Below are 26323 nucleotides of genomic sequence, written 5' to 3'. Positions count from 1 at the left end.
CCATCTGTACTGGGATCCAATGCCCTCTTCTGGTGTGTCTGAAGACAGGGACAGTGTACTCACATATATAAAATAAATAAATCTTTAAAAATATACCAGGTGATAGTGATGCATGCCTTTAATCACAGCACTTGGGAGGCAGAGGCAGCAACTCTGAAAGTTAGAGTCCAGCCTGGTCTACAGAGTGAGTTCTAGAATAGCCAAACTACACACAGAGAAACCCTGTTTCGAGAAAAACAACAACAGCAACAACAAAACCCTTAAGAAATCTGTCAAAAAATCATATAGCTAATATTGGAGCAGACATTCCAACCTAGCTACTTGACTCTGCTTCTTTCATAATCAAAACTTCTGCATATTCCTGACTATTAAAGGATGGAAAACCAGATGTGGTGGTGCACACCTGCAATCCCAGTATTTGGGAAGCTTTGAGCTTTAACAGGAAAGATGCTATGAGTTCAAGACCAGCCCAGGATATATAGCTGTGGGAATTATTTCCTACATGCAATCAACAGAAAACAAGGCTAACTGGTAATTTTACTGATCCTTTAAAAATTAAGTTAGATTTATTTTCTATGTATGCATGTCTTGACTGCATGTATTTCTGTGACACACGTGCTTACCTGGTTTCAGGTCAGAGGAGGAAGGGCACTGGCCCTCCTGCACCTAGTTACTCGTAGCCCCATTCACTAGTCTTGCAAAACATGTATGAATATATATAAATAACAAATCACGTCTAAGCTAAGAGAGTCATTTGGCGTGGGGTAAGGTTCTATCAAATCTATCAAATGCACAACAGTATATTGATTGTGTTAGTGATGCCATCTAGTGGTGACCAAATAAAGATGTACTATGACAAATTCTAGAATCTGTTTTTTCTCTTTTTTAAAAGATCTTAGGATTTATTTTGTTCTACATGTATGGATGTTTTACACGCATGCATATATGTGTAGAAACCTTATGCCTATGGAAGCCAGAAGACAGCATTACATTCTCTGGAACTGGAATGATGAACGATTGTGAGCCATCATATGCCGCTGGGAATTGAAATGATGGTCCCCCACAAAAACACAGTGTTCTTAACTGCTGAGCCATCTTTCTTTCCAGCCCCCTAGAGAACTGATTTCAAACCACTCATAGATGACAATCTTTGGAGAATGTGAACAATGTAGTTTTTTTCAATAGGAAAAAAAAAAAGCTTTTCTCCTAGATACAAAAGCAGAAATGTTTAGAAAATTAGGAGAACAAACAACACAAGCCAGTGGTCACTAATCCTGCTAACTGCTGCTCCACAGAGATGAGATGCATTTGCTCTCACTCTCTGGTTCACAGCCACCACTCCTATGTAAACATCAGCTCTGCTTATTGAATGATGAGGGTTTCAACACACATTTTCAAGTTACAACCTTTCAATTTAAAAATTTAAACTTAAAAATAATTATTCATTAATTGAAAACTAAAATGAAATCATAATATCTAATCTTTTTAGTCTCTAAAGTGACCATCTAATGTACATTCATTCACAATTAACAAAATTTAACCCCCAAAAGGCAACTTCCGCTGTGAAACTGAAACCAATGGATATGAAATACAAAGCATTTTCATATTACTTAATTTTTAGTAGACTCGATCACAATAAAGAAAAAATTAATCTTCATTTTTTTCAAACTGCAAGAACTGTAAGTCTTTACAAATAAGAACTCATATATTTTGCTACAAAGTCTGCCAAGAAGAGGGCTATATTCTGACCAGACTACTTTCCTAACATGGTTACTTGGCCTCTAGACTGAGGGTTATATGATTACAAGGTAGAGGTATCTATTTCACCACCACAAAAAAGTAGGACATCAGAATGTGATCATCATCACATCTAAGCGAGGGTTACATAAAGGCTCATAAAAGAAAGCACATGTAATCAGGGCTTCCCAAACACAATCATATTAACTAGATTAAAAAAACAAGCGAGGGGCTGGCTCAGTGGCTAAGAGCACCAGCTGCTCTTCCAGAGGTCGAGTTCAACTCCCAGCAACCACATGGTGGCTCATGACTATCTATAGGGGGATCTGATGCCCTCTTCAGGCAGGCCGATATATATGCAGCAGAGCACACATACATTAAATAAATATAACTTAAAAAAAAAACCAAAGCAACCCAAAAAACAAACAAAAAAACCAAGTGAGCTCCGAATGGTGGTGCTCATCTTTAATCTCAGCACTCAGGAGGCAGAGAGAGGAAGATCTCTGTAAGGTCTCGGACAGTCTACACAGTGAGTTCAGGATAGCCAGGTCTACATAGTGACACCCACCTCTTCCAAACAAACAAACAAACAAACAAAACAACAATAAGCAAAAGAAATGAAGACTGTCAGGAGTAGGAGGCACAGAGGTTTTTGTGCCATCAGAAAAGCACTAGAGAAACCAGGAATGTTAAACATACAGGGTTCTCTCTTCAAAGAAAGAGAGATAAAACCTGTTTTCAGAGCAGAGGTGGTTACCAGCCTGATAACTTTTGCATTATCTGTGTGGCCAAACCCACACCAGATCCTCCCAAAGACCTTAGCATGAGATTGTTTTTCTCAGTCAATCTATATGTAGAACCTATCTTTATGGAAGATGTCACATGTACTTACAAAGTTTCAACATGGGATTGTGTTAATTATCACCAGGTAATTTTTTCACCAAATTGTTCTGTACTTAAATATGTCTAAAGGAAATGAATTGTAGTCAAATTCTCAGTGTTTAAACCAACACAGACTACTGAATTGTGCTGAACTGAACTGCTTCATCTTACATGGATTGACATGCTGGCCATTGGGGTTGTAGACACCACCCATACTTAAGGATTAAAAAGTTGTTACAAATCACAAAGAAAATGGTAAACTAAAAAAAAATTATCCAGAGTTATTGGAATAGCTTGTATTAAGAACAAATCAAAAGGACTCTGCTTTGCCTTTAGGCCATATTTTCTTCCTTTTAAAAAATTTGTTGAAGTTCACATGCAAAATTTTAACAATTCATATACAAAACATGATGCAGATATGTAAAATATACATTATTTAATGTATACTCATATACATTATATGTATATGTATAATACACAAATATACAAAAAACTTCCCATGGAAGTTTTAATGCAATAGTTTCATACGTTCAATGATTGTATCTCCACACTTGTGACTTAGTACATAATAGATATAACACTGAGTGCAGTGAGAGAGGTAACTTCCTGCCAGTTGCTCTTGAAAGAACGAGGAGCTAGAGAGATGACTCAGCAGTTAAGAGGGTGTGCTGTTCTTACACAGGACCCGGGTTCAGTTCTTAGTATCCACAAGACAGCTCATAACTGCCTGTAACTCCATCTCCTCCACAGGCACCAGGCAAAAACATGATGCAGATATGTAAAATATACATTATTTAATGTATACTCATATACATTATATATGCAATATATAATGTATATATACATTATACATTATATAATATATACTCATATACTCATATTTAATGTATACTCATATACATTAAAAGTTAAAGCTGAGAAAATTCTAATTACATTCTACTAAACTAGTACACTGATCAAGGGTGAAAACACTCATTAATAGAAACAAAGATCTTACTTTTCCTTTACATTAATTCTATAATAAACTTTACTGTTATAATACTATTATTATTATTATTATTAATTTGTGAAGTGAATATCTGTGTGCTATGATACAGGTGTAGAGGTCAGAAAATAGGTTTACCTGAGGATTCAAAGATAGGTCCTCAAATTTCTTTATACTAAATTTGTATGCAATTTAAAAAGAACTCATTTGAATTCCTTTTAATGTTCAATATAATCTGCTATGTAGGCTGCTTTTCAGATGACTTTAGGTTGATCATCTATTACAAACGAATCCCTTCATCTTGTTTTTCCAAGAAACATCACGTGGTGGGTCTAGATAAGAACAGGAAGGTAGCTTGGTGGTGGCTCACATCTTTGATCCCAGCTCTTGGGAGGCAGAAGCAGGTGGATCTGAGTTCAAGGAAAGCCTGAGGGACACAGAGAAACTCTGTCTTGAAACACCAAAGCCAAAACAAAAAGCTCAAAAGTTTTGCTAGGTATGGTAGTATATACTCCTCCCCCCGCCCCCCAAAGGTTTAAAGGGATTAAAGGCATGCGCCACCACCTCCAGGAGGTAGTATATACTTTTAATCCTAGCACTAGAGAGGCAGGGACAGGCAGATCTCTCAGTTCAAGGCCAACCTAGTCAGTCTACAGAGTGAGTTCTCAGACAGCCAGAGCTATAGGGAAAAAACAAAACAAACAAACAAACAAACCACAAACCGCAAAACAAAAAACACAGAAAAATATCCTATAATCTGTCTTTGTTTCTTTTTATCTTTCCTTCAACTTCTGCATGTGAATGCAATATTATACTAAGAATTTGGCAGTTACAAGACAAATGATGCAGTTCAAGCATACAGAATTGCATTTAGATGTCCAGCATTTATGCAAAAAGCTGAAAAGTATGCTTGCGATCCTAGCACTAGGGAGGAAAAGACAAGAGGACCCCTGTGGCTCACTGGCCAAGCAATCTAGCTAAACACAGGTTTATGTAGACCCCGTGTCAAAAAACAGTGGCCTGTGATAAGGAAGACACCTAATGTTGACTTCTGGCCTCCATCTACATGTCTATACACATAGATACATCTGTGTACACACATAGACCAAAATAAAAACTCATACTAGTTTAGCAGTTACTAAGAAATAGAATCAATTACTTCTCTAGTATTTTTATTTCAGATAAAAGAGATAAGCAGATATGAATATAATTTTAAAATTCAAACATTTTTGAGATCAGCCTCCTTCTATTGCCCAAGCTAGCTTCAAACTCTCAAACCCCCTGCTATAGTCCCCTAAGCAGCTAGTACCATGTGCCACTGGGTCTAGCTTAAAATTCCAAGTTTTAAAATAAACTCAGAGAAATGATGTACTAAAGATTATCTCCCAAATTATGCTTGAGATCATTAATTCGACACTCTCCTATGCCAAGCATTTATGCCTTAACATTAACATATTGGCTTTAGAAGTGAATTTAGTATGTATAGAGCAGACTTGTTTGGAATGATGGGATTAATTCAGCATTGAATATCACTGTGATATCCTTTTTACCCAATGAAGATAAAACTACAAATATGGAATTGCTTTTAATTCCTTATTCAGGAGCAAGGAGAGAACAAAGAAGCAAACCATGTAGCCACAGAGTTTAATAAGCGCTCACACGTCTCCATCTCACCTCACTCTGACAGGGCCTACTTAGATCCTGTTGTCCTGTCTTCAGGTTCCTGCCAATCCTCTAATTTTACCTCAGATTTTTAAGGTCACTTGTGAAAAAAATGTCCACATTTATTTTCTTTTACCTCAACTAGTACTTCACCAAGGAAGTACTTTAAAAAATATTGTTGAAAGGGTTATAAAAACACTTAGTTTTACATGTTATTTTATCAGTTACATTAAATAACAGCAGCAAACAACTATGGACGTGTGCCCATGGCCACTCAGAATGTGAGGACACCGTTTCTGTGTCACTGATTAACAGATAAAACTGTCCAAATCCACTTAAAGCCTTTTCTTGTTTCTGTTTTTATTTTACTTTTAAAAAAAGATTTACTTATTTTATGTATATGAATACACTATCACTCTCTTCAGACACACCAGAAGAGGGCATCAGATCCCAGTACAGATGGTTGTGAGCCACCATGTGGTTGCTGGGAATTGAACTCAGGACCTCTGGAAGAGCAGTCAAGTGCTCTTAACTGCTGAGCCATCTCTCCAACCATGTTTTTAAATTTTTTAAAGCTATTTTTACTTCATTTCTTTGTCTGGTATGTGTGTGTGTGTGTGTGTGTGTGTGTGTGTGTGTGTGTGCGTGCACCACCGAGCACACTTGCACGAGTCCTCTCTTTGTCTTCCATGTAGGTTCTGAGGATTGGCCATCAGGCTGGGCAGTGAGCTCCCTTACTGGCTGAGCCATCTCAGTGTCTTGTTACATAGCCTACACAAACCTCAAACTCAGCAATCTTACTCCTCAGCTTCGCAAATGCTGAGATTATGGGTATAACTTGTTCTAAGCTTTATACAGAATTTTATAAATGGAAATGATTCAGCTATTAAAATAACAACTACATAAAGCAAAATAATCATTACTTCAAAACTGAAAATTGAAAGAAGTTTACTTCAGGCACTGGTTTGAGGATTAGAACACTTGAAAACACAGAAGCAGTTAAACACAGATTTTAGAATTATAGATCCCAAAGTAAAATACACCAATATAGACAGAAGAATCTGCTTCATGTTTGTTTCCTGAAAGAAAGCCATACTTACCAAATAAAGCAGAAAGGTGTGCAATCCTGTTCCAAGACCAACAGAGGACAAAATCCCCAGGCCTATCCAGTAGGCATACAAAAGAAACTGCTTCTCTATCCGCTGCACATACTGAAAAACAAAAGAACAAGGTATAAACTTAAACACCTGCCCAGGACCATGCTAGCCACCTCCGTGACCCTTCAGCATAGAAAGCTCTGATGAGCCTAGAAACAGTAAGACAATACACTCCTTGAAGAAGTCTCGAACTGTCAGTGTACTACAGCAGAGAGGACAAAAAAAAAAAAAAAAAAAAAAAAAAGCAAAGCAAAACACAAAACCAACCCCTCTAAGCAGAATAAGTTGGCATGGGGGAAACAAAAAACAAACCACAGGTTTGGTAATTGCTATTATTTTGTTCTCTTTGATTTCTTTCTTTCTCTCTCTCTCTCTCTCTCTTTTTTTTTTTTTTTTTTTTTTTTTTTTTTTTTTTGGTTTTTGAGACAGGGTTTCTCTGTGTAGCCCTGGCTGTCCTGTAACTCACTCTGTAGACCAGGCCTGCCTCTGCCTCCCAAGTGCTGGGATTAAAGGCATGCGCCACCACCGCCCGGCACTCTTTGATTTCTTGAGACAGGATTTCAGACTGTAGTTCAGGCTGGCCTGGTACTTTCTACATATACCAGGATAGCCTCAAACTTCAGTTGATCTTCCTGCTTCTGCTTCCTGAGTGGTGTGATTATCCTTGTGTGCTACCATGCTCAACCTGGTATGGTGATGCTAAGAATAAACACTTGAAAGTAATTTAAAAATTAGACATAAAACAGTGTTAAGAAAGGGACAGTTATATAATAAAGAGAAAACTTTAGGAATACAGGAGACACAGTGGTAAAGAAAGGGGGCAATGAACCAGGTATGGTGGCATAAGCCTTTAAACTCAGGAGGAAGGCAGGGGGATCTCTGTGTGTTCCATGACAGTAAGGCAGGAGGAAGGCAGGGGATCTCTGTGTGTTCCATGACAGTAAGGCAGGAGGAAGGCAGGGGATCTCTGTGTGTTCCATGACAGTAAGGCAGGAGGAAGGCAGGGGATCTCTGTGTGTTCCATGACAGTAAGGCAGGAGGAAGGCAGGGGATCTCTGTGTGTTCCATGACAGTAAGGCAGGGGGAAGGCAGGGGGTTTCTGTGTGTTCCATGACAGTAAGGGCTACGTAGAGAACCTGTCTCAAAATAACCATACTGGGGAGCAATCACACATGTTTGTAAATAAAATACATTCTTGATTTTTCAAGTAAAAAATAAGAATAAAACAATTTCTGTATGCTTAACACCAGGTTGTTTTTCAAACAGCAGCAAAAATGAATTCTGGTATAAGAAAGACCTGACTTTCAAGAAAGAGCTGACTTATTTCTAGACACATTTCTCAGTGTTAGTCAATAAAATAAGAGAGTAGAGTACAGAGGTTATAGAGGTGTTGGCTGCTTGCTTTGCTTGCTTGTTCATTCGTTTCTTTCTTGGTTTTGTTTTGCTTCTCTGCATAGCTTTGGATGTCCTGGAACTCACTTAGTAGATCAGGCTGGACTTGAACTCACAGGGATCCATTTACCTCTGGAGTGCTGGTATTAAAAGTGCACCACAGCCTGGATATTTATTTATTTGGTAAGAGGCAGAATTTCACTCTGTACTCCTAGCTAGCCTGGGACTCTATTAAAAACGCCATCTTTAAACTCACAGTGATCCCCCTGCCTCTGCTGTGCTTACTAGCATGAGGCACCATGGACAGTGTGGCTTCAAATTCTTACCTCTTACCAAGTGTCTTAGTTAGGGTTTTACTGCAGTGAACAGACACCATGACCAAGGCAAGTTTTATAAGGACAACATTTAATTGGAGCTGGCTTATAGGTTCAGTCCAGTATCATTAAGGTGGGAACATGGCAGCATCCAGAAAGAAACAGAGTTCTACATCTTCATCTGAAGGCTGCTAACAGAATACTGGTTTCCAGGCAGCTAGGGTGAGGGTCTCAAAGCCAACACTCACAGTGACACACCTACTCCAACAAGGCCACACCTTACAATAGTGCCATTCCCTGAGCCAAGCACATACATACAAACCATCACATTCCACTCCCTTGGCCCCCATAGGCTTGTTCAAACATATGAGTCTATGGGGGCCATTTCTAGCCATGACATAATCAAAAAAAAGGACATTTGGTCCAACTTCCAAAGACTCCATAGTCTATAGCAGTCTCAACAATGTTAAAAGTCCAAAGTTCAAAGTCTCTTCTGAGATTCATCCAATCACTTAACTGTAATCCCCAAAGCAAGACAGCAAACCAACTGGGCAAACTCCAAACTCTGCATCTCTATGTCTGATGTTAAAGCAGTCTTCAGATGTCGAACTCCTTTTCCATCTTTGTTGATTTCAACAAATTTCTTTCACCAAGCTGGTACCACTCCCTGGTAGCAGCTTTTCTCAACAGATAGATCACGGCTGGCATCTTGAACATCTTGCGATTTCCAAGGCAACTTCAATGCTACAACTTCTTATTTCAATGTCTGGGATCCACACATAATCTTCTGGGCTCCTCCAAAGGGCTAGTGTCACTTCTACAACTCAGCCCTCTGTAGCACTCTAAGCTCAGGTTGACGCACTGTCACTGCTGTTCTTGGTGATCATCCCATTGCATGTACTGGCATCTACAATACACTGGGGACTTCTGCTGCAATTAGGTTTCACTAGCCTCAAATGGGCTCTCTTCATGGTGCCAAGCCTCAACTCCTTTGGACCCCTTCAGTCCTGGGATGTCAACTGCAACTGGGGCTGCACCTTCACCAATAGCCTTCCATGGCATCTCATAGTGCCAAGCCTCAGCTGTTCTTCATGCTGCCTTCATGCCTTCAAAACCAGTACCACCTGGGTGACTCTTACACATTACCAAGTATAGCTGCAGCACAAGGTACAACCATGGCTATCTCTGGAACACAGCTTCTTTGTGAGCTTCTCAGAAAACACTTCCCAAGAGGTATCACCTCAGTGACGCTGGTCTCTTCTTAATCATGGCTAATTTCTTAACTCTAGCTAATAAGCATCAATCTTCCCAGTAGTCCCTTTTATTCTGGATTCTAAAGCCAGAGCTACATGGCCAAAGCTGCTTGCTGGGGCTGGAACATGGCCCCCTTGTTCTATTACATCATCACCAGCTTTCTGTTTCCAACTCTTTCACTGCCTAAGCTTGGCTGTCCTGGAACTTGCTCCGTAGACTGACTTTGAACTCAGAGATCTGCATGCCTGTCTCCTAAGCACTGGGATTTAAGCTGTGGTCCACCAAGCCTGGATTTAAGATTTCCTTCACCTAGAATTTGCTCTAGATTGACCTTGGACTCAGAGATCTGCTTGTCTTTGCCTCATGAGATTAAAAGCTTGTACTATCATGAATTTACCTAAACTTAGCTGGGTGGGATCTTGCCCCAAGGTCACTACTGCCTTAATTCAAATTAATATCCTTGAACACAGGATTCAGCTCCATTTCACTTCCTGGTGTCCCTTTAATACTCGAACCATATATTTTGTATTTTTCCTTTCTCAGCTTGCTCCTTTTCATTAAAATGTTCTTCATAAGTGAACTTTAGTAATCACACAACACAATTTATACCAGGCTGTTTTGAGACTTCCCTTTTCAAAGCAATTAATCTAAATCTCTTCATCGTAGCCTCAGGCAGACTCTTCGGACAATAGCAAAAAGCAGCCACATTTTCCCCCCAAATATCACAAAGACAGCCTCTATGTCACATACTGAAATTCTTCTCCACTGAACCATCTTGGGTCAGGCCTACACAGTCAAATCACTCTCAGTAACAAAGTCTTTTATAGGATAGCTACTAGGATAACTCATTAAGCCCCATTTAAAGCATCCCACTGATTTCTAAATCCACAGTCCCAAAATCCACATTCCTCCAAACAAAAGCATGGTCAGGCCTATCACAGCAATACCCCAGTCCTTGTTACCAACTTCTGTCTTAGTTAGGGTTTTACTGCTGTGGGCAGACACCATGACCAATGCAAGTCTTATAAGGACAACATTTAATTGGGACTAGCTTATAGGTTCAGAACTTCAGTCCATTATCATCAAGGCAGGAGCATGGTAGTGTTCAGGCAGGCATGGTACAGAAGGAACTGAGAGTTCTACATCTTCATCTGAAGGCTGCTAGCAGAATACTGACTTCCAGGCATCTAGGGTGAGGGTTTTAAGCCCACAGTGAAACACCTACTCCAACAAGGCCACACCTCCTAATAGTGCCACTCTCTGGGCCAAGCGTATACAAACCATCACATCAAGATATAAAGATTCCTACTGAAAATGCATTGAAAACTACTTAAAAACAACAATAAAACCCTTCCCCGACATTAGAAGTAAATTACTTTAAAATTATAGCTTTTAAAAAACTTTCCTATTAGAATAAATTAATGTTTCACTATTTTAATGATAATGTGCTGACAAAATGTTACTTTCTTATTTTCCCATCAATACTATGACTGTTGACTGCAGGGAAATGAATCTACCTTTCATAAACATAAAGCTTCTCCATCTAGGATGAAACCTGTTTGAACGGATCAGAAAGGCATACAGTAGACATTATGAAGACACTGTGGTAAAGATGAAAGATCTATGCTGTTTTGACTGAATACAAAAAAAGCTAGCTTAAATCTTTGATGGTAAAAAGGTATCCTAAATACCCAAATAACGTTGAACAGCTACGAGTCAGTGCTTGGGTATTTTTAGTGTATGGAATAAGACATTAATATACCAGTTACCAGTATGCTTAAAATGTTGAGGGTGTAAGTTCTATGAAACCAGACTTAGTCTCATTCTGAAGTGTCATGTGACTACAGAGTGGGAATACACAGCACCTTACCTGTTGGTGTGCTCCTTCCACATAATACGTAGCCACAAGCACAGCAAGCAGCAGTAAAAAGGACACCACAATGCTCTGACGATGCCACAATCTTAAAAAGAAATGGAAAAAAAAAGCTACATTAATCTTACAATTTGTAGAACCAGCCTTTGGGATGCAGAAAGGAGTCAATCAAGGTACACAGGGCCAGAACCTGAATTACCATACAGCCTCACTCTCACTCAGAGAGCCTTTCTCCGCCCAAAGCCTCATCTTGTTTGCACCTCATCTTTGAATTTGGAGAGGTATTACAGTGCAACAGGAAGAGCACCAGCTTTCAAGCCACAGGCTGAGTTGGCCAAGACATTTAACCAATCTGATTTGCATCTTTACTTTTAAAAATTGTAATAATCATATATTTGCTTTTCCTTCTTTGTAGAGCTCCTAGAGGGATCAAATGAGCTGAAATTTGTTACAAAATGTTTTATAAATGTTAAGTACAATGAAATTGTAAGATAACAGTATAGATTATTTAAAAGGATAAGAAAATAACAGGATCTGAAATTGCTCTCTGCCATATTCAAAACAGCTAGGAGCACAGGGTTCAAAAACAGGATATATTTTCTGGCACAGCTTTTTTTCCCTGGCTATCAGTAAAGCAGACTTGGTGTATCTACTGCAAACAGGCCTGGTTTCTTTTAAGATAAAGTCAGGTGGAAATAACTACTATCTCTTCCATGTTTCCCCTGGAAGCCAAGAGTCCGCAGTCACCTGCAGTATCCTATTAAGCAAATAACGTTTCCTCACTACGTCTTTCTTCAAACTGGATATCCCAATCTACTGCTCTCCATTTGAGGAGGGATGACGTAGTCTTTATGTAGCCCAGGCTGATCTTCAAGTATACAGCAGAGGGAGACCTTGGAAACCTGGTTCTTGTGTGGTGATGGCTTTGTGCATGGGAGGCAAGTACTCTAACTGAGCTACATCCCCATTCCCTAGTCTAATTCTTTTTAAACTATAGGAAGGAAAACAAATGTTCCTATGATAATGTTCTAAATTTAATTAAGCCGTTTTGGTGAAACAGATGGCAGGGAGTAGGAGATGGCTGAGGGCTTCTAAAATTAGTAAATACAATTTATATAAAAAGTAGTAAGAAAGCTCTTTACTTTGAGGTCCATTCCTTCAAAACTACAAGAGTTTCCAGAGAGAAATACTGCAAGGTAATGAGCGGCTGTCTCCACAAGACAATATTCTGTCTTTCTTCCCGATCCCTTCTTTTCTTCTCATGTACTGAAGAGGGGTCTGAAAAACACCAGCATGGGAGTTAGAGGAGAATTCCTGACATCTGTGCCACCATGTTCAAAGAATAACAATCGACCTGCCTTGCTGTCTTATGTCTCTAACATTGCATAAAAATACCTCAAAAGTATCAATGAGATTTAACATTGTGACCATGCAAATTTAAGAAGTTCAAAGTACCAAACTGAGATCAACCTTATGTAGAGGAGGCAATCTATAGAACAAAATTCTAGTCTCTGAAATCTTAACAAAAGAACAAGGATTGTGGTAGGCTCCTGTACTGAAGCCTCAATAGCTTCTCACCTGTCTGTACATCTTTGCCTATCTCTTTCCACTCCATCAGTGACTTTACAGAGTATTCTTTTTAGTTATCACAGAGAAGGATGGTATAATGTATGCCTGCTTAGAAAGAAAGTTTCATACATGTCCCAGGTAACCATTCACAGCAAACCCAATAATCCTGAGAAATGGAAACTAGTCCAAATAGTCAGAAATAAAATGAACTGTCATGGTAGCCACTCCTTTTTGGTGCTGAGGACTGAATCCAGGATTTCACACATGCGGTTCATGTCCTCTGTGCACTGGCCCTAGATCTGTTATTTTCCCATCAGTATTACTGAGACAATAACAACAAACCCTGCAAAAACAAACCAAAACATACACTAAAAAAAAATTATGTTTTTTACTAATTCCTTTCATAGCATATATATAAAGGGCACTACGATGACCTGCTGTAGTGGCACATGCCTTTAATCCCAGCACTTGAAGTCACACAGATTTCTATGAGTTCAGAGGCAAGCTTGTGGCCTTTGAGTTCTAGGACAACTAGGGCTGTTACAGAGAAACCCTATCTTGAAATGTACTTCCTCCCCTCAAAAGAAACAGGATCCAACAGCTGTATTTGGACTCAAATTACAAATTTGGGGAAAGATACGTGTAGATTAGGTATTTCTTCTGCAATCTGTTTTTTGTTTTGAGATAAGGTGTCAGTACATAGCCTTAGCTGTCCTAGAATTCACTATGTAGAACAGGCTGATGTCGAACTCAAAGATATCTGTCTGCCTCTGCCAGCATTAATGGGATGAAGCATCTCAAAATGCAGAGGCAAACTACTTGGTCAGTGTAAGGATTAAGTAACAAAATTCATGTAAAGCCCCAGAAGAAGGACATTCACCAAATGCCCACGGCAAGCTTGCTGTCACTGCAGCCACATGGCCCTTACCTGTGAAATTTCCATTATGCTGTTCCTTATTCATTGCTGCACGTCTCTGCTCACAGTTTTTTCCATTCTCTGCCATTTCATAGATCAGTAATTCTGGAGGAGCTAATACAGAAAATAAAGCCCAGCAATACATTAGATTCTTCTGCTTTGTACCCAGGATTAAAACTGAATACAAGAGTAACATGGCATATACCCAAAATGCTAATTGTATGATGTGTTTGCACTATTTTCTCTTTTATAGCAAAGAATTTTATAAACAATTTATATAATCCTACATAAAACTTGTAGTAAAAGTTACAAACAAACAAGTAAGCAAGCAAGCTTGTGGTAATAAACCTTTTCTAAATAGTTATTTTAGGGCTGGAGAGATGGCTCAGTGGTTAAGAGCATTGGCTACTCTTCCAGAGGACCCGGGTTCAATTCCCAGCACCCACATGGCAGCTCACAACTGTCTTTAACCAGTTCCAGGAGATCTGGTAGCTTCATATAGACTTACATGCAGGCAAAATACCAATGCACATAAATTAAAAAAAAAGTTATTCCAGTGTTTTAGGTTTTTTTTTTCCCAGATTAAAATTTGGGAGCACTATTCACAGAATAAAGGTATTAAAAACTAGTATCTTCAAATATTGATAAAGTATAGATTCAATATCTAATTTATAAAGTAATGCCATACATTATTTAAAGTTACCATATCTTTTTATCCTTTCATCTTTTATAGTCATGTTAACATTATTAGAAAATAAATTTGTTGGGAGCCAACAAAAATAAATTTTTTGGGAGCAGAAAGTGGCTATCAGCTTTGCAGCCATCTCAGGCCATATACCCTGACAAGAGACTTGTTTTTCAACAGCCTACAACAGCTGAGCACACTCTGATAACATCTTGTTTATCCCACATATCTTGTTTTGCTGTTCAGTGCCCACAGCTGCAAGGCACACGTGGTATCCACGCCTACAAGACACGTGGCAAAAACCTATAAATACACTGGTCTTCCCTTCAATGAGTGAGACAATAAATGAGACTTGAGACTTGATCAGAACCTCTGTCTTGTCTCCATTCTTCGAGTCTCTTCCCATTTATCCCCACTCTCTCTCTCTGTTAGACCCTGACCCAAAGACCAGAGCAGCAGAGCGGTCCGGGACATAAATTCATTGTATCAACTCAAATGTCACAAACCTAAGACTAAGGTCAACTTTATGTAGGACTTGAATGGTAATGGGTACAGAACATAAGAGTTTCACGTTTAAAATATACTGGGCTAGGGATATAGCCAGATGGTTGTAGAATGCTTGCTTAGTATGCACAAAACCACAGGTTTAATCCCCAGCACCACATAAAACTAACAAAGTGTCAGACAATTGTCATCCTAGCACGTGAGAAGCAGAGGTGGAAGGATTGGAAGTTCAAGGCCAGTCTGGGCTAAATGAAAGTCTATCTCAAAAGTGGGGAGAAGTGTATATTCAAATAATGAAATTATTTACCCATAAAAGAGAAAAATAAATGAGAGTATAACCAGTTTGCAACATCTTGTCACCTACTGATTACCAGGTTGACTCTGTTGATTCAGCTACCTAAGTTGATGTCTTTTTCCTTCCTCACTATTCTGTGTATGTTCCTTCCAAAGATGCATGCTTGGTAGGATAAAGATGATAGTCATTTGCCAGGCAAGGGTATTGGAGTAGTCGTGTGCCCCTGCTAGAACCTCCAAACGAGTTCTCCAAAGATAAGAGTCAGGCATGATGCCTCAATTCCTGCAATCTCAGAATTTAAGAAACTGCCACAAGTTCGAAGCCAACTTATTCAACAGAATACCAACCTAACATGGACTACAGTGTAAGACCGCTTCAAAAACAGAGGCTAGGGAAACAGTTCAGCTGGTGATGTGCTAGCCACACAAGCATGAGGGCCTAAGTTTGATCCCTAGCACCCAAGTAAAAGTCTAGGTGTTGGGGAGTGTGTTTGTAACCACAGCACTGGCAAGGTGGAACAAGCAGATTCCTAGGACTTGCTAGCCAGACAGCCTAGCCTACTTATTGAGTCCCAGGTCTCAGTGAAAGACCTTATTTCAAAAAGACAAGGTACACAGTAACTAAGGAACAATGCCCGAAGTGATCTCTTGCTTCCATCTGCTCACACTTATACACACACATGCTGCTGTAAATGTGCCAGTAAAACACACCCACACAAACACATACAAATACACACACACACTCGAAAATGCCCTACCCATTGGCTAGTCAGGGGCAGGGCATTTATATAGCAGAATTTGTGCGTCCATCTGTATTTGCGTGAAACTAACCCTAAAAGCTAAGACATCCAAATGGTAGGAGGTTTATGAAAGAATGAACTAAACCAGAAAATGTTCCTCGCCCCTTTTCGAGTCCCCTTCGCCCGCGAAAGAGACACGTGAGGCAGTGTTCGGGTGGTTACTACATCAAGGCTTTATTCCTGTATCAGCAGAAGCGGAAAAGACCCAAAGCCCGGGAAAGGCACTGCTATATGTACCCTAGAGTGGTGTGTTCACTTCTGATTGGCTGTTCACTCATCACCCCATATTACGCCCCGGGGATGGGCAGCGACTTTGGCGCGCTTTTGCCTTTTGCACCTGCGCAGTTAGTTGTTTACTTGTGGGAGCACAGAATGCCCGTGCCATCTTGTAATGGCGAATGCTGTCACGCTCACTGCAGCTCCTAACAAGAAAACAAACCTTGTGCTTCCCTAACAGTGATGCCACTGTGGCTCACTCTACTGGTCTGTAACAGGCTCGAGGTGCGGTTGTAACTGTAAGATAAAGCTCATCTTCAGGAGAGTCTGGCAGAAAACCAAACGAGTGCATGAGATCAACTACAACACAGCAGAGTGACTGGGGTTTTAAGGAGCTTAGATAAAAAAAGAATATATAATTTAGAGAGTGAAAATAGAGTTTAGAGTTCAACAGAACTCGCTTTAAATCTGACCTTCACAAGCAATTATTCTAGGAACTTGGAACAGGTCTGTAAATCTCTACAAACAAGTTTAACTTTGTTGCTGTTTTGAGGCAGAGTCTCATTAGGTAGTGCAAGGTGGCTTCCAACTCATTAAGTAGCATAGGCTGGACTTGAACTCCACAACAGTCTCTTTTTACTGCAGCTTCCTAAGTGTTGAGAATACTAGTTGCTCTATTTGTAAAATAGGGACAACATGGGTTATCAACAGGTACTAAAAAACTAAAGGTCATCTATACAGCATGCAAATACATATAACCTCATCTCTGTTGGGGTGGGATGGGTGTGTGCAGGGGTAGACATCAGCTTGTCTTCCTCCATTGTTCTTCACCTTATTTTCTTGAGCCAGGACCTGGAGTTCATTGGTGCACCTGGCCTGGCTGGCAAAGCTCCAGAGATCAGTTTGTCTCAGCGCTCACCAGCACTGGGGTTACAGACATGCCTAGCTCTTATATGGGTGCTAGGAATCTGAACTCCTGTCCTCATGGCTGCATGGCAGACACTTTAGCTGCCATGATCATCTCACTAGCTCCTGCCACATCTTTCATATGAGTCCAATGAAGATGAGCTGGAATATTATGGGAGGTCAAAACATAATACATTCCAAGTTTGGCTTTATAAAATTATGTCAAATGTCTGTGAATATATTGTCAAAAAACAACATAGCACATATCATTACTATAAAAGAATGACAAAGTTATTTTGTGAAAACATAAAATCAGGGACTGGAGAGATGGCTCTGTGGTTAAAAGCACTGACTGTTCTTCCAGAGGTTATGAATTCAATTTCCAACAACCACATGGTGGCTTCTTCTCCAATGCCCTCTTCTGGTGTGTCTGAAGACATCTACAGTGTACTCATTAAAATAAATAAATAAATCTTTAAAAAAGTGAAAACATAAAATCAGAGCATCAAAATAGCTTATAAAGTGGAGGTCTAATATTAACAAAGCATACTGAGGATGTCTGAGACAGCACTGTCTCCATGAATGAAGGATTTTCTTCTGTCCATCTGTCTGTCTGTCTGTCTGTCTGTCTATCTCTCTCTATCTATCTATCTATCTATCTATCTATCTATCTATCTATCGTCAGAGACAGGGTTTCTCTATGTAGCCCTGGCTACCCTGGAACTTACTCTGTAGACCAGGTTAGCCTTGAACTCACAGAGATACTCCTGCCTCTGCCCAAGTGCTGAGCGTAAGGTGTTCACTACCACTGCCCAGGCCTTCTAGTTACTTAACTTGAAGCTATACAAAAGTTTTGAAGATGCTTGAAAGTGTGGAGGTTTGGATTTAGCCAACCCCACAGCCAACTATCCATATATATCACAAGTAAAATTTGATCAATTTGTGGTGAAAAGAACAGCATAAACTGGGAATGGCGATACACACTTAAATACCAACACTCGGGAGGCAGAGCGGGAGAACTGCCACATATCTGGGGCCAGCCTGGACTACATAATGAGTTCTAGTCAGTGTTGAGATCATGAAGCCATGCATTCCCTTAAGCACGCGTGCACTCATGCACACATACATGCATGCTTGCATTATGAAGCAAACTTTCCACCACCACCCACTCCTACAAAACCATTCTGCTAATCAAACTAATTCCCCCTATTTATTCTTTCCCATAGTATTTTCTTGAATAGACAAGAGTTTTATTCAAAACAACTTAGGTCCGTTTAAGGTAGAATCTAATAATAATGGTATTGTGGAATTAAAAGTTTTGTTTTTGAAATATTGTAACAGGAATTATTTTAGCAAATAATCTGTTCTTATACAACATACTAAAAAAATCTTTCTGATATTTCCTTCTCAAAAATGTTTCTATAAAAAAAACATAAAATAGGGGGCTTGGAGAGATGGCTCAGCAGTTAAGAGCACTGACTGCTCTTCCATAGGTCCTGAGTTCAATTCCCAGAAACCACATGGTGGCTCACAAACATCTGTAATGGGGTCTGATGCCCTCTTTTGGTGTGGCTGAAAACAGCTACAGTATACTCATAAATATAATAAATAAATCATTTTAAAAACCCAAAATAATCTGGATTTTATTTGTTAGAAATAATCAAGAGAAGTTAGTTTTGTTTAGTCAGTCTAGTTCTTCACAAAAGAAACAAATTCAGTTTTAACATTTTTTAAAAACCTGTACTATTTCCCAAGAAGAAATTACAACATAAAGGCAAATAAACAAAAAAAAAAAAGGGGGGGGGTTCTGTACAATTAAATTATAAACACATCAGAACCTCTTGGGAGTTAAGGATATGGCTCAGTGGTAAAGCACTGGCCTTAATCCAGTCCAGGCCTTGTGTTTGACAGCCAGTGCCACAACATTTCCAAGATGGTGGTGTGATGATACGCATCCATAACCCCAACACTTGTGACTGAAGCAGGAGATTGAAGACAGTCTCCACTATATACTCAAATCTTGTCGATAGAAATTAATTCCTAATTTAGAACATAATTTTTTTTTTTGGCATATACACTTCAGAACTCTGCAAAGCTGCCATGTCCCTGAGACCACTCTGTACTCTTAAGGTGAGTCAGAATAACTAGACATAGCTGGAACAGAACAGCCACTTTAAGTTCACTCCATAAATATCTATTGTGGTCATTGGTGCTAGTTATTATCTGAGATGCCAAACCCCAGACTTTTAACTGATATTCACCATTTTCTTAGTTATCAACTTAGTTTTGTTTTGTGAATGTGTGGCGCTCCTGGGAATGATCATGGGACATCATGCATGTGAGACAAACACTTCCATTGACCTACAGCCTCATCCCCACATTTTGTACACAAAAAAAGAGAGAGAACCCTCAGTCCTTGTACTACTAAACATATTCCCACCCACTTGAGCACAGACTTACGCCATCAAAGGCCTGTGGGAAACACACATTCCATACTAACCCCTTTTTTAGGGACTTAGCTACTTCAGTTCTGTCTGTGTGATCAACCTTGGCTTCTTTGTCTCTGACAAATACACATCCCCTAGTACTTCCCATTTCTGTCCTGCAGTCTTCATTTCCTCAGCAGCAAATCTCTACTCCACTGCAGTAAGCCTTCCAACTTCACTTCTGACTCCAAGAAACCAAGACTAGTCTTACATCAAGAACAATAGTTCTCAGGGAGCCTCTTACCTAGCTAGGGGCAGGCAATCACTCTCTCCTTGAAGGGTCTGGCTTCCTCCCCACTTCTCTGCATACTCTGCTGACAGCTCTTTCTGTTTCTACTCTTATTAAATGCCTCTTCCCAAGTTCCTTTTTGCATTCTCTTCACACTCTCTCCCTAATGATGTCATCTAGTCACTGGGCCTTAAATACCCTTTGCATAGTGACAATTCTCTTCCTCTCAAAAGTGGGATGTTCTGCATGACAGTGCCTTATGAATATTCTGTAAGGATAATCAGATCACAGAAGGACTCAAGTATTCAAGTCTAACTGACTCCTATACTGCACACACAGGCAGGAAAAAAATCAAGTGACTCAGATAATATCACAGAACAAGTTACAGCAAACCTAAGAACAGTAACCAGATACAACATGGCCTGCAAATTCCCAGATACAACATGGCCTCCAATAGCAATATGGAGTGTGCTGACCTGTTAGCAAGACACTTTACTTCAAACTAAATATAGATTATTTCTTGGAGAATTTTGAGAGAAACAATCTCAATCTATATATTTCTCTTTGTATTAGAAAATTACTATTTTAGTTTTTAAGGCTGGTTGGAATAATTCTAACCCCTACAGGCCATTCAGTTGTATGTTTATTAACTCAATTTTTTTCTTTTCTTTCCTTTCTTCTTTTCTCCTCCTCCTCCTTCAGATTTATCATGTATACACGTGCTCTGTCTTTAGACACCCAGAAGAGAGAATCAGATCCCATTACAGATGGTTGTGAGCCACCATGTGGTTGTTGAACTCAGGACCTCTGGAAGAGCAGCCAGTGCTCTTAATCTCTGAGCCATCGTTCCAGCCCTGTTTTGTTTGTTTGTTTTGTTTTTTGATATATGCTTTCTCTGTGTAGCCCTAGCTATCCTGGAACTCCCTCTGTAGATGAGGCTGGCTTTGTACTCACACAGATCTGCCTTTGCTGCGACTAAATTAGTGAGTCACCGAGTCAAGCTTCAAATCTAGAATCTATACACTCTATATTAATATCACTCATCATTTCACCTGTTAGAGGCACAGGGAAATTTGTTCCTGAAAATTTCTAATATGTTCTGATTAAGTTGATGAAATATTAGGAGAATTATTTAGATTATGTATTCCATGCCTACTTCCCAAGACAGAACTTAGTTATATCTTACACCATTTCTGCTTTCCTTCTCAGTTTAAAATAATGTAAAATTTTTATAGCCAGAAAAGAAGAAAAAAAACTTAACATTTTCACTTAAGTCTCTCCTAAATTTTTCTTTAATAAAAAACTTACACACATGAATGTTTTGCCTGCATGTATATCTGAGCATCCGATGTATGGAGTACCTATGGAGGCCAGAAGAATTACATGCCCTGGAACTGGAGTTACAGATGGTTATGTTGGTGCTGGGAATTGAACTGGGGTTCTCTGCAGGAGCAGTCAGTGTTCTTAACTGCTGATTCATTCTAGCCCATAGTTTTTTCTCTTTCTTTTAAAATGTTTCTTTGGGTAATTTAAGCTTTTGCATTTGAACCTATTTGTATAACATGCCCATCTTAATTTCCATTTCATCTTTAAATGTTATTGTTTTGCCTTGGGGGATTGTCTGCAAGTTAGTTTTGCTATTTCAAGAGGAAGTATATAGATCTAGGCATACTGATTTATCCCTATACTCCCAGCTTTTGAAAAGCTAAGGCCATGAAATGCATAACGAATTCTAGGCCAGTATGTGCTAGTGTGAGATCCTATCTCAACAAAAAAAGACAAAACACATGATGCCACAAACATGTAATCCCAGCACTCACGAGGCAAAGCCTGGGGAAACCTCACAAATTTCAGGCTAGACCAAGCCAGAACATGTCACAAAAAAGCAAAAAACAAAACAAAAAATCCCAACAACAATCAAATTACCTAAAGAGAATACATTTAAGTGCCCTGAATAATGACTTGGCAGATAGGAGGATGATTTCTCCATGCCCTTTTCTTTTCCAACAACAACAACATTTCATGTGTACAGGTGTTTTGCCAATATGTATCTAAGGAGACTAAAGGGCATTGGATCTCCTGGAGCTAGAACTGCAAGTAGTTGTGTGCTACCATGTAAGTTCTGGGAACCAAACCTTAATCCTCTGCAAGGACAAGTGCTCTTAACTGTGAAGCCAATGCTCCAGTCCCTCCTCATCCTTTTCTTGAAGGTAAATCATATGAATACCACCCTCCATATTCCCTTACAGGCTTTTGCCTTCTACACTTTTCTACACTATACATAAGCCTATATACTGGTTCTCATAAGTTACAGAAGCACCCACAGAATCAGAACTCTTAGTTTGTTCTACAATCCCCCCACAATCTAAACATTTTGAAATGTACTAAAAGGACAACCTATTCAAAGTCATTTGAGGAAGCAGGACAGTGGTGGTGCACCCCTTTAATCCCAGCACTTGGGAAGCGTAGGCAGGCAGATCTTTCTGAGTCCTAGGCTAGCCTGGTCCACAGACTTGAAGTTACCACCCACCCAAAATTTACTTGAGGGTAAAAGCCTACATAGGGGTTGAAGGGGACTGGAGAGATGGCCCAGTAGTTAAGGGCACTGGTGCTCTTCCAAAAGACCCAAAGTTCAGTTCCTAGCACCCATATAATAGCTCACAACTGCTTATAATTTCAGTTCTAGGGAATCCAATGACTTCTTCTGGCTTCCATGGGCACCAAGTACACATGGTACACAAACATGCATGTAGACAGTCATACACATAAAAAAAAAATAGTCTAAACTGAGCTGTGGCGGTGCACATCTTTAATCCCAGCACTTGGAAGACAAAAGCAGGTAGATCTCTTAGTTCAAAGCCAGTCTGATCTACAAAGTGAGTCTGAGGATAGCCAGGGCCACACAGAGAAACTCTCTGTCTAAAAGAAAACTCTTTAAAAGCTTACATAGGTAGGATAAGGTGAAACAATGAGTCACTTTTCACAATTCAATGTAGTAGGATCAATTTTGGATCATGTATCATGAAACACTGTCAAGTTCCTGTATATGGAAGTAAATCCAAAGGATTCTTGCTCTGTGTAAAAGTCTGAAATGTCCTCAAGCAGGAATCCAGCATAAATTCTTGACCTTCAGTACAGCCTCCTTTGCAGTGAGGTCCTACAGTATGTAGTTCTGCTTACAGAGTGAGGCTCCTAAATTAAACTTTATATTCCTTACAATAATTCAATCTGTGGATTAAGTCAGAAGACAGAAGTAGAACAAAAACATACCCAGAATACGAAACAACATTTCAGACACGAGAAATATCTATAAAGGTTGTGTTTAAAATAAAATTTTGGTGTTAAAGTATGTTTTTCTGTTTGATTTTGGCAGAAATATTTAGAAAACAGTGCTGTCAGCTCACAAAGGGTCTTTGTAGGCTGTACATTCAGTGCTAAGACTATAATACTTTATTCATTTTAAACATTAGCCCCATTTATAAGACAAAAACAATACAAAACCAAATTATTTAGTTTTTGGGTCCCCCAAGGGGGAGGGGGGTTCACCAAGTTGGCATCAACCTAAAATCAGTACCCAGATGAAGCCTATGTTTCCATGTAGGCAAGATGCTGCTCTTCCTTAAAACCAAAGCAAGACAGCTTAGTGGGTACAAGGCTGACAAGCTGAGCTCAATCCCAGGTCCCACATTGTAAAAGGAGAGAACTGACTCCTGCAAATTGTCCCCTGACTGCCACAGGCATGCTTTGGCATGCATGCACAGATCCATATAAAAATGTGTGTATGGAATAAGGTTTTTTCAGACAACTGTGTGATAATAATAATAGCAATCCCCCAAGATAAAAGTTGCAGGAAAAGTTAACAAGAGGAAGAAAAGTAAGAGCACTAGACCCACTGATTCTCATTTTCTTGGCAACACTGTTTCATAATTAACATACTTTGAAGCCAAGTTCTACATGAACCTTAGTTCTTCACTGGAGCTATACAAGGATGTTAACTTAGGTATCCAACCTTCCAGTTACCTTTCTGCTTTCAGAAGTGTCTAACCTTGGGCAGAAGGGCTACACATATCTAGTTATAGTCCACTTCCAGAATAGCTGCAAATTCCCTAAAGCTCTAAAGATTAAGGACCTGCAAATCTGAGCTTTAGAAACTGGAGAAACAATCCAAGTGAGAAGTACACCCTGACTATATGCACACCATCAAAGAAAGTATTAGAGCACCAGATGGAGTAGACGACAAAAACTGTCACATGTTATGCCAGATAAAGAATGTGTTTCCTGGAAATACATCATTTAATGGGGAATGGATGGGAAATCCCTTGAATGTTTCTAAGTTAATTTCTTAAGTCTTGGGGAATTGCTATACAGATAGACTGGCCTCAAATTGTTGACAACTATCCTGCTCATCCTCCCTCCTGAGTGCTGGGGTTCTATGCACACATGTATTTTTTATCTGAGAGGGGTCCTAAAATTAATATTTTTGGATGTAAAGAATGACTGTACCATGTCTTATAAAAAGATCTTCAGCCGGGCGGTGGTGGTGCATGCCTTTAATCCCAGCACTTGGGAGGCAGAGGCAGGCGGATTTCTGAGTTCGAGGCCAGCCTGGTCTACAGAGTGAGTTCCAGAACAGCCAGGGCTACACAGAGAAACCCTGTCTCGAAAAACAAAAACAAACAAACAAAAAAAAGATCTTCAAAAGCTGTGAGGTTCATGGAACCTCGAATATTCTCCCCACCAATGCCTCTTGTAACCTACATACCTACAGGTTTCTGGAAAAAGTATGAGTCAAGTGGTTCATGGAATGAGACAGCAGCATTTGACAAGGCTGACCACTTCTTGAAGATATTCTGAATACGTAAAAGCTCCCATCTGTCCCTTACTTTCCTAGTGCTGTCCTTGCTAGACACAGCCACTGTATCTAACTCCTTTCTTACTCATGCCTACCTCTGTCTTAGTTTTAAATTTTATTACATTTATTTACTTGTATGGGAGGGTAGGGTACTACCCAGGTCACAGTGTCAGGACAACTTGGCAGGAGTTGATGCTCTCTTCATTATGTGGGTCCCTGAGAGCCTTAAGCTTGGTAGCAGGCACCTTTATACCTAGTGAGCTATCTCTCCTGCCTACACACACACACACACACAGAGGCATGTGTTTATTTTTTTCACTTATTTATTTATTTGAGACAGGCTATCCTGTTTAGCTCTAGCTATCCTGGAACTCACTTTATAGATCAGGCTGGCTTTGACCTTAGAGACTCACCTGCCTCTCTGCCTCTGGGATTAAAGCTGTGCACAAATATATCCAGCTTCTACCTAACTTGGTAGAAAAACAAGCATGGCCTTATTCAAATTTTCCTTCTCCTATTACCTGGAATAACCACCCACCAGTTACTAAACCCAGAAGTTAGTCATTCTTGACTTTAAAAAAAAAATCATTTCTCTTATTCAAAATCAAGTTCTATTTCAAGTATATCTACACAATGTTCTAGATCTTTTTAAAACATTTATTTATGGTTGATGGGGTGGGGGCAGCAGGTGGTTCCTTGCATGAAACACATGTAAAAGTCAGAGGACGATTTGCCAGTCAATTTTCTCCATCTACTGTGTGAGCTCTGGGGATTGAACTCAGGCTGTGAGACATGGTAACAATTAACTTCATTGTTAGTGCTGAGCCATCTTCTCTCCAACTTGGTCACCCTTCTATTAGGCCATCTTCATCTCTATCCTTGCACTACTGCAGTGGACTCATTTCTCTCTCCATGAGTTCAAGGCCAGCCTGGTCTACGGAGCAAGTTCTAAGACAGACCAACACGGAGAAACCCTGTCTCAAAAGACAAAAGCAACCAGCCAAACAAACAAAAAGACTATCAATAATACTACAAAATGACAAGAGAATGGCTACATTTTTTTTTTTCCACAAGAATCACACACATGGCCGGGTGGTGGTGGCACACGCCTTTAATCCCAGCACTTGGGAGGCAGAGGCAGGCGGATTTCTGAGTTCAAGGCCAGCCTGGTCTACAGAGTGAGTTCCAGGACAGCCAGGACTACACAGAGAAACCCTGTCTCGAAAAACCAAAAAAGAATCACACACATTCTGTAAAATATTCACACAAAAAATGAACATAGAGATATTTACTTATGAAACTGCATTAGTAATGAGTAAACGGCAATTAAGTAAGCACTAACATAATGACCTGCTTTCCAAAAGGCTGAGGCTGAGAAAGGGTTCTCAACAACAGCTCAGTGGTCCATAAATGATGGCAATCATAGTCCCCGCCAACCAGATGAAAGGCACTGCTCTAAATGCTTACCTTGAATCTACTCACTGACCCTTGGAACAGAAAGAAAGGGTACTGACTTCACAGCCAAGGAGGAAACCAAGATAACAAGAAATTAAGTAACCAGCTCAGGAGTCATGGTAATTGACCTGGAATTTGAACCAAAGTCCCAGTCT

At 39.7% G+C, this 26323-nt stretch overlaps 1 protein-coding gene across 2 annotated transcripts in view; it reads right to left on the bottom strand.

The window, feature by feature from the left end:
• Vmp1 (vacuole membrane protein 1) overlaps positions 1 to 26323 on the bottom strand; it is a 101884-nt gene that overhangs the window by 68551 nt on the left and 7010 nt on the right. For both annotated transcript variants that reach the window (XM_034506078.2, XM_076936089.1), the window contains exons 2-5: positions 13754 to 13855; positions 12399 to 12534; positions 11254 to 11344; positions 6367 to 6477 (exon numbers count right to left, since the gene is read on the bottom strand). In XM_034506078.2, coding sequence (XP_034361969.1) covers positions 6367 to 6477; positions 11254 to 11344; positions 12399 to 12534; positions 13754 to 13829 — 414 coding nt within the window. In that variant the 5' untranslated portion in view covers positions 13830 to 13855. The remainder of the gene's footprint in view (positions 1 to 6366; positions 6478 to 11253; positions 11345 to 12398; positions 12535 to 13753; positions 13856 to 26323) is intronic.

This window comes from Arvicanthis niloticus, chromosome 6 (assembly GCF_011762505.2).
Source record: "Arvicanthis niloticus isolate mArvNil1 chromosome 6, mArvNil1.pat.X, whole genome shotgun sequence".
NCBI lineage: Eukaryota > Metazoa > Chordata > Mammalia > Rodentia > Muridae > Arvicanthis > Arvicanthis niloticus.
The sequence above is the reverse complement of the archived record's forward strand: the minus strand, read 5'-3'. Positions and strand labels throughout refer to the sequence as shown.